Here is a 15,756-nt window from a genome sequence, read left to right on the forward strand (position 1 = left end):
TTCTCCCATGTACCATTCTTCACTAGGGCATCTATCTCTCTCTTCATAGCTTCCCTCCAGTGTTTATGCTTGTTTGCCTTCTCAAAGGTTTGTGGGATGTCTTCTTCCTCGTATAAGGCGGCTTCAAAAGCTTTGGCCATTTCCGATATGTGACTGTGAGCAATATTGGATACTGCATATCTTGTCTTTTTTCCTCTCCAATCTGGTGAGTATCGGCGTGGAGGTACCCCTCTAGTTTGTCGTGGGGGTAGTTCATAGCTGCCCGTACTTCTTCCACTGACTCCACATTCCTCATTTGATTCCCTATCAAGGTTAGTATTTTCCAAGGGTGTATTATCCAAATTGGGACTGTTTACCTCAGGAATCGAAGTCGGGTCTGACAGTTGGTCATTGGCACTTTGCTCGTCGTTCTGCGGTACGGGAGGAGACTGCCCGGCGGTGTCGCTAGCTTCCTCAGGTGGACCAACGTCTGTGACAGGGCTTGGCTGTGGTTCTCTCCCTGTCTGATGTTCCCCCATATGTGGTTCTCCCCCTGTCTGATGTTCCTCCATATGTGGTTCTCCCCCTAAATGGTTGTTTCCAATGTCTGGCAGCCAATCTAGGAGGCTATTGTTTGGATTGTTGTCCGAATTATATATCTCCCCCTGACTACTGGAATGGCTGTAGAAATATTCGCCTTCGACGAAATCGCAGTTCATGGTAGTGTGGATTCTACGGGTTTCTGGGTCATAGCAGCGGTATCCTTTCTGATTTTTTCCGTAGCCAAGAAAGACACATTTGAGGGCGCAAGGATCTAATTTGGAACGTTCATGTTTCGGAATGTGAACAAAGACCGAGCAGCCGAAAACTCTGGGTTCGAGGGACAGGGATGACGGTATTTCGAAGTGTTGTGAGAAGATGTCCAAGGGAGTTTTAAAACCAAGTATGCCTGTGGGGAGTCGGTTTATGAGGTATACGGCGGTAGCTATCGCTTCTGGCCAAAAAGATTTGGGTACTCGGGATTCAATTAATAAGGCTCGGGTAATCTCAAGGATGTAGCGATTTTTCCTTTCTGCGACCCCATTTTGTTCCGGATTGTAAGCACACGTGGTTTGGTGAATTAGTCCCTTTTGCCTAAAGAATTCATGCATTTTATTGTTAACAAATTCCCCCTCCCATTGTCTGATCTAAGAATCTGGATGGTGTGATTATATTGAGTTTGAATGAGGTTATGGAAATCTACAAACCTATCAAACACGTCGTTTTTATGTTTCAAAAAATAGATCCAGGTCATGCGGGAGTAGTCATCAACAAACAATAGAAAATAACAGAATCCTTGGCCTCCATTAATAGGAGCAGGGCCCCAAACATCAGAATGTACTAAAGCAAAAGGAGTTTTAACTCTTGTATTGTTCAACTTAAAAGAATGCCTATGGTTTTTGGCCAACGCACAAGTATCACAATGAAAAGATTTTAACTTCCTAGCTAATTCAGGAAAAATAAGGCGAAAATAGCCTAAAGATGGGTGCCCTAACCGACGATGCCAAAGCCAAGCCTGTCTGTCTGTCGGTCCTGGAGTCAGCATCATAGCAGCACTCTGTTGGGCTATCTCGTCCACATAGTACAGTCCGCCTCGCTCAGTGCCACGCCCAACTATCGTTCCCGTCTTGATATCCTGTAACATGCAAAATGTAGGTTGCATTAGTAATTTACAGTTCAGCTCTTTAGTCACATGACTAATTGATAACAACTTATGAGACAATGACGGAACGAAAAGGTAATTCGGGAGGCAGAGAGTTGGCGAAATATTGATTGTGCCTGCCCCCATAACACGTGCTAGGTCACCACTGGCGGTTTGGACATAGGGTTTTTTTGAGGTTGTAATGGACACAAAATCTGAGGCTTCGAAAGAAATTGTATCTGTCGCACCACAGTCAAATATCCAGAGCGGGTCTTTTGGGCCGGAATTGGAGGTGGAGGAACAGGCTAACACATCAAAGGAGTTCTGACACGGTATGTTAGGTTGGTATTGGGCGTGTACTAAAGTTTGGGGGTTAAATCGTAAGGATTTGGCAAGTGAGGGGCCAGATTGATATTTGTCCGAAGTGTGGGGGCGGTCCTGGAATTTCTCAGACTTTTGGGGTGGTTTCTGAGATTTTGGGAATTGCTGGGGTTGATTTTGGAATTTCGGGAAGGTTTGGGGTGGTAATTTAGAAAGAGTTTTAGGATGGGGTATTGTTTTGAATTGTTGGGAATGTGGGGGGTTTATGTTGGATGGAGTTTCCGGATGGAGTAGGGTGTGTGATTTGGGGGAATTGGTGGGAACCCTAGCCGCCTTCTTCCGATGGTCCTCCCCTGTGCGAACCCTAGGGGTTTCGATGTCCCCTTCACCGTCGTCGGTTTGGCTTTGACGTTGTGATATGTTACCTTCCGACCAGGTTCTTGCAATGGCGACCGATGCGATTGGTGGATTTGTGTCCATTCCACTGTCGCCGCTGCCTGGGTTGACTCCACCGCCGTCGCCGCTGCCTCCGCTGCTGCCCGCCGATTTTTCGGTGAAGGTGGCGCGTTCGAGAGCAACCGCTGGCGACGCTCTTCCACCTCCTCTGCCTCCGCCGTTTCTGCCTGAACTTCAGGCTTGCCTTGCTCACTTCATTTCTTCCCACCACTCCGGGAATCCGTGGATGTGGAAACAGGTATCTCTGGTGTGTTTTTTACCTCCACAATGGCTGCAATGTAGTTTGCTCTTGTCTTCTTCCTTGTGTTGGTTGGGATGTCTTGGTGGTTGGTTGAATTGCGGCGTGGGTGTTCGGTTTCGGTCGTAGACTGCGAGGCCGATTCCGATCCCCGTGTCTGGGGTGAGGAGTTTTTCATTTACGGATTCCCGTCTCACTAGGCTATACGCCTTTCTTGCTGACGGGATCAGATCCATGTTGAGGATGTCCCTCTTGACTTTGCCATATCTGTTGTCATCCAGAGCCCAGATAAACTGGTACAACCTGTGCCTTTGTATATACTGGTTGTATTTCTCGATACTTGCAGGAGTGTCCATCGGATTGGGGTCTCTGGTGTCAATGGATATCCAGAGGTCTTGGAGTTTTTGCCATAGATTTTCCAAGGTTAAATCCCCTTGTTTGATGCTATATGCCTGTCTGTGCAGGTTGGATATCTGGAATTGATCGGCGCCGCTCCCATACGTTGTGGCGAGACTATCCCACAAGTCGAATGCCGTTTCGTATTGCGAGACCTCGTTTATGAGGCTGGCATCGATGTTGCTTATAATCAAGTTAAAGCAACAATCGTCTCACTGTTGCCATCGACTATAGTTCGGATCTGTTGGGGATGGAGGGTCTGTAACTCCGTCTATGTGAGAGGACAGACCCTTCCCCCGAATTCCTCTTCTCATCAACTTCACCCACAAGGGGTAGTTATCTCCATTGAGCTTTTCTGCCAGACGGATTTCGCCTAGGGATTCAATGGATGAAGGCTGTGGATTTTGTGTTTTCTGAGACAAGCTTAGTCTCATGAATTCAGCGAATTGTTCGGCTGAAAGGGTTATCGGTTGGTTGGGTTTTGGTGGATTCTCAGATTCGGAATCTGACATCGTGTTTGGTTGTGTTTTGCAGGTTTCAACGGGTCGGGAAAAGGTATATGAGACGGTGATGAAATTTTTCTGAGTCTCAATCCCACGTAAACCTGCTCTGATACCATCTTAACGATGGTAATCGAGCGGAGCTACGCATATTAGAGAGAGTTTTGGGAGAAGAATATTGATATTGAGTTTCTGTAATTTTTGTGTGTCTGTGATACATTCGTTCATCTCCCTTAAGTAAGGAGGAATACATGGTATTTTTGGTAAAGAATAACTCTATTCTAGTACAATGTATTCCATATCAATTTGTGTATCAATTACTCTTTAATGACTCCCAATTTGGCTCCTCTGATTTAGGTATGTTTGACAGCCAGAGCATGAAAAAATAATGGAGATGGAGATTTTAGAACCTGAGGAATCGGATCAGGTGGAGGCTTCTGGAGCTGACAGAGATGTTGAGTCCGAACAGCAATCAGAGGCTCATAATGAGGAAGAGGAGCCAAGCACTGGTGTTATGGATCCTGAGGAGTCTCAACAAGTTCCAAGTGACTATATCCTAGCAAATGCACAATTAATTTAATAAAATGTTATGGGCTTCCAAATGATGATAACAATTTGAATATGTCATCAAGCGATTAGGGCGTATTATTATTTGAAACTAGTCAACCGAAAAATATGGTCATCCTGCATGTGAAAAAAAAATCAAAGCAAATTGCAATTTTTAAACTACTATAAATCAAACGTATTATACAACTCCAATTTCAATCAATATCGTGATTATTTATAAGAAACGATCCCTTATCTCTTCAAACCCTAATTCTCACATCCTCTTCCTTCTCTTCTGCTGCAACTCTCTATCATCGTCAAAGAAAACGTAGATTTATAGAATCTCAGGAAATTTTACGCTTATTAATTTAAATAAGCATTATCGGAAAGACCACTCTGGCTATGCAATGATCAAACGGTAATATTGTTATTGAATCTTGAGATATAATATGAATTTATTGCTACACCTTCATTGCATATGAGAAATAGAATATATGAAGGCATTAGAAGTGCACACCACTTGCTATCTTGCACTATGGGAATTCCAGTTTTATATTTATATGTATTATGTTGTGCATATGGGAGTATAATATTGTTACAAATTTGTTTAGTTGGATGCCCAAACTATAATGTGATGTGCAGTATATATGTGTGATACGGATGATAATTTTAATTGTTGAAAGCAATATATATACTCCCTCCGTCCCTCTAAATGGAGTATTTCTATTCCGATTTCCGATACGAGATTTTATGTTGTTTTGTGAGATAAGCTGAGAGAATAAATAAAAGGGAGAGAAAAAGTAGAGAGAGTGATGTTTCTATTTTTATAACGTGTCCTTTAGAGTAGGACATCCCATAAATGGAAATGGTTCACTTAGAGTGGGACATAAGGAGTATATTGCAGTGTAACATATGCAATATCACAGTTCTGTGTATCAAATTTTGCTTTCTAGAGTTGCAATATTTTGTAATTATGATTGAAATACTCAGTGTTGGTGAAAATAAGCATGGGGTGAAGATCCTACTCTTCAAAATGACACCAGATTTGTTTAAAAATGTTGTGGAATTCTTAAACATGAAGCAGAAGAAGGCTGTTGTAGAAATGGGCTTCGGTGCCTCACTAAACTTCAAAATGGACTAAATACCTCCGAAACTCGGTTACTGGCTTGCAGCGTATTTTAATCCAGTTGCTTGTGGCCTACCTATAGGAGAGCAGGGGACTGATTGTAACCACATTGACGATGTTGATGGTGCAGTTTTCCTAGAGAAAGAGTACCGATGCAACAGATAAAATGACAGAATAATGTGTTGTAGATGAAACAAATTGCAAAATCTCTTGATAAGCCACGGAAATATGTGAATGCAAATGACATCGCGGCGCTTATGCTAGAGGAGGTAGATGGTGGTGACCACCAGTTCAAGAAGTTATTCATGGTATTGATGGAGTATTCTTTGATAGAACCTCCCGCAGATGGCTTCCTGACACTGAAGATATTGCATTTGATTGAAGATGTGTCAAACATCCACAGTTACGATTGGTGCGGATACGTTATTACAGTTTTATTAGACGTGCATAACCGATGGCTCGAATCTAGCAGTAGATACTACATTGGACCAATAGTATTCCTTGTGGTAAGCTTAACTATCTTACACTATTTAAAAATGTCATGCATATACTAAGCTTTGTTTTGCTTCCGTTTGTCGGGGGTGTTATGTAGACCGAACCATCGGACGAGACCACGTCACTGTACATTTGATAGTTTCGCTTAGATATTGCATCGCACCAGAAAAACGATTTCAACTCATTTGCAGACCCAAGCTCATATTGGTAAGTGAAACCGGCACACGCATTCTTTTTCCTCCGCATTTCATCTAACAACATTTGTGCATCATAACCTTCTACATAAGTTTTCAATTCATAGACATAAATACGAAGTTTTTTCTCAGTGAAGTGTCATAGCCTCCCAAGAACTCGTTCAAGTATTTGAATGTCATGGTTGGTCCAATATTCACTTTTGTGTACTCCCATATGAATCTCCTATATACTTCGCTCAACCTGCGATTTATATGCATGTAACTTGTAAAAGGAAGTTCAATCATGCTTGTGTACCTCACAAATTCGTGAACAACATAACCAACAAACCACCCTCAAAGTCGTACTTGAGTGACATTCACGCCTTACAGTTACACCTTTTAGATGTACATCTACGCTTGGTAATGAAACCCTCCTGATCCATTTCAATCTCCACCTTCACACCCCCTATTGCAAACAACATATTACCAAGTAATAACATCTCTTTTCACTTTGGTTCCACGTTTACGTACATCAAAACCAGTAGCGCGCCCATAACCTTCATTGAAAGCAATCCCCTAATGCTGGCACACATGCAACTAATCCAATTGATGTTTTTATCATGGGATCCAGTTCCATGTGTGCCAGCATGCCCTGACGAACTTTGACCTGTCGTTGCTAAGAAATTCTGTACATTAGATTAGGGGATTGCTTTGTATAAACCTTATGGTCACACTACAAGTTTTGATGTAAGAAAACGTGGCACCAAAGTGAAACGAGAGGTTGTTACTTGACAATACCTAGCTTGCAATGAGGAGGAGTGAAGGTGGGGACTGAAATGGGTGAGAAGCATGCACGTGAGGATTTCATTACCAAGCGTAGAGGTACATATAAAAGGTGCAATTGTGAGGCTAGAATGTCACTAAAGTACATCCATGAAGCTAGTTTTGTGGGTTATGTTGTTCACAAATATGTGGAGGAACACAATAATAGTATGATTGAACTTACTTTTAGACATTACATGCATTTAAATCAGAGTTGAGCGACGTAAATAGGAGAATCATATGGGATTGCATGAAAGTGAATGTTTGCCCAACTATGACGTTCAAATTCTTGAACGAGTTATAGGTTTGTTACGACACTGTGGGGGATGACGGTGGAAGAACTCCGGAATTGTGTCCATGGTTCGAAAACATATGTGGAAGGAAGGCTCTGATGCACATATGTTGTTAGACGAAATGCCGAAGAAAAAGAAGACGTGTGACGAGTTCACTTACCACTACGAGTTTGGGTCTGCAAATGAGTTGAAATCACCTTTTTGGTGCGATGCAGTATTCCAAGCGGAACTATCAAATGTATGGTGACCTGGTCTCATTCAAAAAGTGTTCTCAAAACACTTGTACCTTATTAGATTCTCACTTTCTCTCTCTTTGGCTTTCATCATTCTTTGATAAAGTGTTTTCAAAATTAGATGATGGTTTTATTTCTCAAGGGGATTTGGTAGACATGAGGTGGATGTGATGTTGATTTTGTTTTATTGACACTTCAGCTTTAATTATACAACATCAGTTTTGAATTTTGATATTTATGACCGATGTTAAAAGTGTGTGAAAATTTTGAAATTAGACCAAACATCAAGGTATTAAAGATCAATTGCCATAGATTTAATTGAAACATCAATTTTAATTTAGCAACGTGAGTTTCAATTTTGGGGACGAAGAGAAACTGACAATAAGAGTTGTGTTAAAATTTGAAATTCAGTCAAAGTTCCGTCATATTAGCAATAAATTGTCCTTTTAAAAACACAAGCAATCAAATTGTTTTTTCCAAACTAAAAATTAAATGAAGCAGACAACTTCACTTTGAATCGATTTTATGAATACTTATAAGAAACATATATCCTACTCCCTCTATAATAATTTATCACCATTTGATCCGATATGTATTTTAAGAAATGTAATAAAAAGTGGGTTGAAAAAGTTAGTAGCATGTGGGCCATACTTTTATACTTCCTCCGTCCCTGAAATTTTGTCACATTTTTTCATTTCCGTCTGTCTTACAAAATTTGTCACATTTCACTTTTTACCAGTTTTGGTAGTGGACTCTACCTTCCACTAACTTAATCTCACTCACGTTTCACTATAAATTTAATATTTAAATATAGGACTCACATCCTATCAACCTTTTCAATCCACTTTCCATTACATTTCATAAAATCGGTGCCTGGTCAAACTGTGACAAAATTTGGGGTGGAGGGAGTATATGTTAGTTTTATTTATAATAAAATGCGAGTGAAAATGAGTTAGTGGAATGATAGATCCACTATTAAAAATGATAAAAGTGAAAGATAACAAATTTTTAGGGACGGACGAAAATAAAAATAAATGATAAATTTTTAGAGGTGGATAAAATTTTCTTTGTATCTTCCGTCTATTCATTTCCATTAAATTCATCATTTTATAGATGAAAGTCCAAATCATCATAATGTCTGAATGATAAAACATCATTATTGAAAATTGAAGAAATGGTTAATCTAAAAATGGTCAGCCAAAAATATGACTTTCATGTGAGGAATACAAATTGATGTACGCCATGGATATCAGAAAATAAATATTGCTATCTAATGAATTTATCATCAATGAGTCATTTTAAAATATGCCCAAAGTATATTAGAAAAATGCTATGAAAGTAAAAAATAAATAAACAGTGAGCCCTAATTCTATTCTCTTGCGCCGCCAAGCATCAAACTATTCATTCCTGGGTTTTTTCTTCTTTTGTACTAGACAAAAGATATCATTCCTCGTTTGTACTGCACTTTTTTTTTGTTCCGGATTTAGGAGAGACGCATGACCCTCATGCGTCACTTTTTAATGAGACGCATGACTCTCATGCGTCTTTCATAGAGACGCATGAAAGTCATGCGTCTATCTTTTTTTCCGTTTTATTTTAACGACGCATGAGCGTCATGCGTCTCTATAAAAGACGCATGAGCCTCATGCGTCTTTTATTTTTTTTAAATTCCACCGACGGCGCATGAGCGTCATGCGTCTTATGGAGAGACGCATGAGGCTCATGCGTCTCTAACTTGCTTAAATCTGCAAATCCAGCCAGAATAGGCAGACTACACGAGAGAAAGGGAGGAAGACAAAAATTGGCGATTTCCTTGGCGGTTTCTTGGCGATTCCCGTCGTATTTCGGTAAGTTTCCTTCAATCTTTCAACATTGCTCCCTTATTTGTTGTTTATATGCATATTATTAGGGTTTTTGATAAATTTATTGTAAACTTACTATATTAGGGTTTATTGAAAAAAATTGTCTTTAATTGTTGTTGGTTTGTATGTATATTTTTGCAGAAATCATGCAAGTATTCGTGAGTTTATATTGGGGTGGAAGAATATATCAACTTCCTCATGTGGGCATTTGTTAAGATCCTCCTCGTGCGAGAGCTTCCATCGTATTAGATTTATGTGTTTCATTATCTGAATTAGTTGCAATGATATGTGCTAAGATAAGGATAGATTCCAACCAACACTTCATCGAAATATCTTGGAGGCATTGTTTCTTGGGTACCGGTACGAGTTATGTATGTACTGCGGTTGACAGTGATCAAAGTGTGTTTTATATGTTCAATGCGGCTCTAAATTCTACTCGGCATATTGAATTATTTGTTGAGTATTCGTCTGTTGGAAATGCCTTCATCCTACCAATTGTTGATCATGGTGTTGGATCATCTACGAGGTTTGAACCTATGAGCATCGATTGCGGTATGAATGAGCAAACAGATGCTGCAGATTTTGCAGATGTTGGATTGAATACTCAAGAGAATGTACAAGAGCATGCTGATGTTGATGTTGTACGAGGAGACCTTGCAGATCCAGAATTGTCGTCCTCATCGTCTGATGATATTTTAAGTGATGATTCTGGTGCTGACTCTAGTGATGAGGAGGTAGTGTATAAACCCGTCGTACAAGGTGAACAACCACTTCCAGAATATGTTCACACTGGGTTGAAATATTTTCGCAAACTGCCAAGTGGTCCTACTGAGGTACCTGAAGTTGGTAATGAACGCAGTACCATGTACTGGGATGAAGAACACCCATATCGGATTAATGCTGGAACAAAATTTGATAGCAAGCTGCATGTGAAGACTGCTATTACTATGTGGAGTCTGAGGCAACACCGGCAATTTAGGGTGGTTGAGAGTAAATTAAGAAGGTGGCATGCCGTGTGCAAATTTCCTAATGGACACATTGCGTATCACCCCTGAGCAGTTGCTTTCTCGAAAGCGCGGACCAGGCAGAAGAAGGAGGATTCCTAATCAAATGGATGTCCGCGAGGAAGATTAACCGAGAGCTCCCCGCAAGTGCAGGAATTGCGGTGTAGAGGGTCATGACCGAAGAAACTGCACAGTCGGTCGTGTTATGTAGGGGTTATTAACATTTGCAGTGCAGGTATTTTTTTACCTCAATTTTTTTATGTTCATATAATTTTGATGTTTAGTTCTATGAGAAATCATACTCTTTCTGTTGTAACAGGACTTGTGTAGGTGAAGACAGTGTTGGACAAAAAGCATGAAACAAATTTGAAGACTTTGGAATGAATTGAAGATTTGTTCCATTTTGTATTAACTGAATGTTGAAACGTTTGAGAAACTAGGCGGTTATTGCAATTGTTTGCTAATTCACTAGTTTGTTTCTATTAATTGCTACCACAACAGCATGTTTCGATTGATAGTTGGATCAGTAGATGGGTGTATTTTCGCCTGTTCTGTGATTTAAGCTAGTTAGAGACGCATGAGGGAGATGCGTCTCTACCTAAGACACATGACCCTCATGCGTCTCTATGAACGACGCATGAGGGTCATGCGTCTTAGGTAGAGACGCATGAGAGAGATGCGTCTCTAACTTGCTTAAATCACAGTACAGGCAGAAATACACCCATCTACTGATCCAACAATCAATTCACACAATACTCCTATCACAACAACCAATTGAATTGAGTTTGCAATCCAAATAAATTATAAAAAACACAACAATGTAGTGATTGAGTTTGCAATCAAAATAAATTATTACGGATAAAACACAACAATCTAGTGATTGAGTTTTCAATCAAAATCACCCAACATATTGCAATCTCCAACAAATCATCTAATCAAAATAAATTATTTCGGATTACAGTTTCTACTTATACGACGACGGAGTGTATTTAGACGGTCCAGTCCCCTTATTCTTCCTCGTTGACAGTCTCTTGTACACTTTACTCATGAGCTTCCCAACCCCGCCGCGGGATGAACCCTCCATAGAAGGTCGAGGGTCGACATGGATGCTCTGAACCATTTGAAAAATAAACAAGATTAAGCACATCGATCCAATGAAAATAAGAATGATCGAGCAATAAGTTGAAAATAATACCTGTTCCTCCTCGTTTTCCTCCTCTATGTTGCCAGTTTCTTCTTTTCCTGCATCATCCTCTTCGGCAGATTGTACGGGAGGCACGATCTGGTAATTCTGGAAGAATGAATCGACCGACGCTCGGGCTCCACTCCATTGCTGCACGTCTTGGCTTTGTGAATATGGGCGACGAGTCCAATCGGGCTCCGGCTGGCTAGGAGAATACTGGGGACGCTCCCACTGTGACTGGGACTCATGCTCCGGGTATGCATACCACTGGGGTGGGTCAGGCTCTTGATACTGTGGCTCTGGTGCGGCATAATCGGGCAACGGCTGGGACATCCTAAACTGCTTTGTGTAGCCGTGTCCCCCAGTCCGAACACCAGGCACTCCACGACGCCGTGGCACTACTTCTGGTTCATAAGGCATGACCACATCCTGATGTTGCGAAGCGTGGTACTCCATGACATCAGCGTTGTTCATAGATTCGAGGATATTCTTCACAATTTCTCGAATCTGGCGCACTCGTGGGTCCATTTCGTCTTCCGTAGTTAAATGGAAAACCTGCTGAAAACCCTCAACCTAGACAAAAAAATGATACACGTATCAATACTAAACAATCTATATCACATGAAAGCATATAGTTTAATATAACAAACTTACAAATAGTCTCATCGAAGCAGCCGACTCGTTCATCCCACCAGTGGCCCGTGTCCCAGGCTGAGTCATGTACGTCACGGTAATCCTGTTATACCACGCCATATACCCCGGGTTCATGGGAATACTCATGGACATCGGTACGGCGTATTCGGCAGCTTGGAACCTCTCGTACCTCATGTCCCACTCCCCAATGTAGAACTGATGCGTGTTTGCCCAGTTGTTGCCCTTCCTGCCACGCCGATCATTTTTGCCCAAATGATCGGCGTTCCTTAGCATCCTATCTACGTAATGCGGTATATCCTGATACCGATTGAACTGTCGACGCACTCTTCCAGGCTCATGGGCCTCGACATAGGCCCAACATACCAAGTAGGTTTCGCACTAAGAGCATCCATTCACATCATTGCAGTAGTCAGGCAGTATGCAAGATGCGTATGGCGTCCAGATAAACTACAAAACAATATTGCAAATGCCAAATTAATTTCATAATAAGTTCATAAATGAAGTCTAAACCGAAAGAATATTCACCTGGCCAGGTCTAATCAGAGATATTTGGTCACGGTAATGCTCAACCGAGTATCTAGGAGCATTTCCTATCTGTGTTGTTCCTTTCCACCTATACATAAAATTGATGTAAGAAAATAACCCAATATGCATTAATAAATAAATACTTAGGTATATACCTGGCGCCACATGGTGTATATGGCTCGTGCACAACTGGTCCTATGAACGCAGGCCTCAATGTGGGCATTCTTTCCCACGCCCATAGCTGCAGAAGGATCATAGGCCCGCCCAACTCTTTTCTCTTATCCATGGAAGCCTCGCACAGATAATGATAAAGGTAGGCCAATGCCACACTTCCCCAACTAATATTCTTCACCTCTTCCGGATCCCCAAGCCCATTCAACCACATAAATGGCACCTTACAGCCCGTGGTGTCCGGTAGAATGAGACCTCCTAATAAAACTAGGGCATGGATACGTGCCCTTTGGATGTAAACGTGCGTAGGTAGGTCATCACCCAGTGGCATCCTAGTCTGGTTGATGAGCGCGGTCATCAGCAAACCGTCTTGCTTTGTCTCTGTGGATGAATCTGGTATCCATCCCAGCAGATCGCGGCACTTGCTGGTCCAATCTGGAAAGTTGTCATGATAGTCACGCCCTGTGAAAACGAGACCATCCGCCCTCAAGCCCCAGATGGCTTGCACATTGATAAGGCTAATTTCATGCATCGGTCTAGGGGTTCATTTCATGAAATTGCTGGGTTTAACGCATTGAATTAAGTCAGGTATGTGAAGTTTTTCGCTAGATCCAGGAAAAGAAGAGGACGCTTGCATGGTCCTAGGAAACTGGCGAAAGGGTGAACAATTGGAAGAAAATTACTAGACGGAGGAAGCCTCGGAGTTGAAGGGTAGAATAGGGATTTCTACGAAAACTCTAGAAGGCTATGTCCGCATCTATAAAAGGGAGAAGCATGCAGGCTGGAGGGACCTTCTCGGTGGAGGCCTCACTAACAGCTCCTTGCTCGATTCACCTTTCCACACACTTGACTCTAAATTCGCGAGAGATTCCAGTTGGCACTTGGCTGGTGGTTCACGTTTAGCTTTCCGACAATGGTTCGAGGGTTGTAACACCGTCCTAGTTCAAGGGCGAAGAAACAATTTACATTTCCGTTGCTATTTACGCTGATTCCGCCGAGCTTCGCTGTTCGAAGCTCGGTTTTCTTTTGACAACCAATATTTCCGGTTTTATTCCAGATTTTACTTTCGCTTATGTCTATTGTGTTCATTTCTGGTTTGCTGGTTGAGTTCGATTGATTTCGAGTTAGGATTGTCGGAGTTAGTTATTTTTGCAGTTGGTTCTGATTTATTGCCGATACTTGTTGTTTGGATCTGAAGAATGGTTCTGCTTTTTGGATGAATCGGAGGTTGGGTTTTGCTGGAATTTGTGATTTGTTTGCAGATTGTTCATGATTGATTGAGATTGGAGTAGATCTGTGAAAATCGGAGTTATGGCGTTGGTTTTGCTGTTTGTTGGGTTCGGATGGCTTGGATCCGGAGTGGATTAAGCGTCCGACGTAATCTGAGAAGGAGTACTTGATTTCCATGCCTAGTTTACGTATTTACCTTTCATTTCGCCTAGTTTACGTAGATCTGTCGTATCTTCGAGTTATTGTAAGTTTCCGTCGACCAAATCTGTTTATTATGTTTGAATCTGGGCATTTCCTCTGTTTTCTCCATTTGCGAATCTGAATTAGATAGAAAAGTGCACGAAGATTGTTAGCTGCAGCTTTACCGTACGTTGTCAGGCTTGGCTTTCATGGTCCCCACTTTTTATTTCCTTTGTCTAGTGGTTATCGGTAGTTATGTACTCGGTCTAGGAATTGTTTAAACTTTTCTGCCTGTTACTTAGTTTAAGAGCCCTTTGTTCTTCGGTCTAGTATTTACGTTTTGTGCCTAGGTCTAGTAGTAGTTAAAATCTCAACCCCTTTTGCGTGGCAGCAGCCATTTTGTCCAATTTCTCTCAATACTAGCCTACGAATCCATCTCTGTGGGATCGACTCCACTTCCCTATACTAATCCATAGTATTCGGGTTGAGGAAATTTAATTGTTGAAGGAGAGTCGTGAGTGCCCAACGACCGAAGCGCCATTCGATCCCTCGAGTTACTGGACCCTGTGATTCAGTTAATTCGGAGAAGCGTGGTGTCTCGACCTAGCAATTGCTTAGATCGAATTTTGCAAGCGCATAACTACCAAGACACTCAAACCCCAAACCTTCACACATCTTCCAAGGTGATCGTCGTCTCACCGATCGGTAGATGGAATGTGTGTGTCTCCGGCCTCCAACGCTCAATCAACGCCGTGATCAACTCATTGTCGACCTTCATTGGCTTCCCACAATCGATCACGCCTTTGAAACCAAAGACGTCAAGCCAATATCTTACATTCTCATGAATGTCGACGTCCCAAGTCTTACTTTCAGTCCTTCTGACTTTAAATACTTGGGTTGTTCCCTCTTTCATGAGTTTATTTGAAATGTGATTTTTTTGCATATTTAAAACGGACGGGTCTTCGGGTCCATACAATAAATGTTCGGTAGAACTTGAAGTCGCCATCTAGTATAAGTACATATTCACAAAACAACAATTACAAACTCACAATGGCATGTACAAATAACATAATATAACAAGAGAACAACGAGTGATAGGGTTGCAAGTGTAATGAGTTAGGTTATTTGTTATAAACCCTAATTTACAACCAAAATCACAACATCAATCATCTAAAACATACCAATATTATACAATAGCATGAATTTAGCCACTAAAATCCTTTACAATTAACTAAACAAGAAAAAAATCAACCAAATTGGAGCTATTTGTTATAAACCCTAATTTACAAATATTAGGGGAAATCTAATCAATCTATTCAAATTAACAACAAATAAGGAAGGAAGGTAGAAGGATTGAACGAAACTTACCGGAACACGAGTGGAAATCGTCTTCTTCGCCGAATCAGAAAGAAAAAATCGCCACCAAGTTTCGTCTCTCTGCGTCGTGAATGAGCTACTGCCTTCGCTGGTGTTTTAATTCGAAGTTAGAGACGCATGAGCCTCATGCGTCTCTCAATAAGACGCATGACGCTCATGCGTCGTCGGTGGAATTTAAAAAAAATAAAAGACGCATGAGGCTCATGCTTCTTTTATAGAGACGCATGACGCTCATGCGTCGTTAAAATAAAACGGAAAAAAAGATAGACGCATGACTTTCATGCGTCTCTATGAAAGACGCATGAGAGTCA

At 41.4% G+C, this 15,756-nt stretch overlaps 1 protein-coding gene and 1 long non-coding RNA gene across 2 annotated transcripts; both read right to left on the reverse strand.

Moving 5' to 3' along the window:
- Positions 1 to 12,340: 12,340 nt before the first annotated feature.
- LOC121764050 (serine/threonine-protein phosphatase 7 long form homolog) lies at positions 12,341 to 13,190 on the reverse strand. The gene is made up of 3 exons (XM_042160140.1): positions 12,643 to 13,190; positions 12,488 to 12,575; positions 12,341 to 12,409 (listed from the first exon to the last, which is right to left on the reverse strand). The coding sequence occupies exons 1-3, from the start codon at positions 13,188 to 13,190 to the stop codon at positions 12,341 to 12,343; spliced, it is 705 nt and encodes a 234-aa protein (XP_042016074.1).
- Positions 13,191 to 15,008: 1,818 nt separating this feature from the next.
- LOC121764967 lies at positions 15,009 to 15,539 on the reverse strand. Its single transcript, XR_006042670.1, has 2 exons — positions 15,437 to 15,539; positions 15,009 to 15,074 (listed from the first exon to the last, which is right to left on the reverse strand). It is a non-coding gene; the product is annotated as an uncharacterized LOC121764967 (long non-coding RNA).
- Between the last annotated feature and the right edge of the window lie 217 nt (positions 15,540 to 15,756).

This window comes from Salvia splendens, chromosome 14 (assembly GCF_004379255.2).
Source record: "Salvia splendens isolate huo1 chromosome 14, SspV2, whole genome shotgun sequence".
Lineage (NCBI taxonomy): Eukaryota > Viridiplantae > Streptophyta > Magnoliopsida > Lamiales > Lamiaceae > Salvia > Salvia splendens.

Excerpts from the sequence above, each read along its gene's own strand:
- LOC121764050 (XM_042160140.1), bottom strand. The coding sequence starts at position 13,190 with ATGCATGAAATTAGCCTTATCAATGTGCAAGCCATCTGGGGCTTGAGG. Across the intron at positions 12,576-12,642 it reads TATACACCATGTGGCGCCAG|GTGGAAAGGAACAACACAGA; the intron begins GTATATACCTAA and ends TTTTATGTATAG. Across the intron at positions 12,410-12,487 it reads CTCTGATTAGACCTGGCCAG|TTTATCTGGACGCCATACGC; the intron begins GTGAATATTCTT and ends ATTGTTTTGTAG.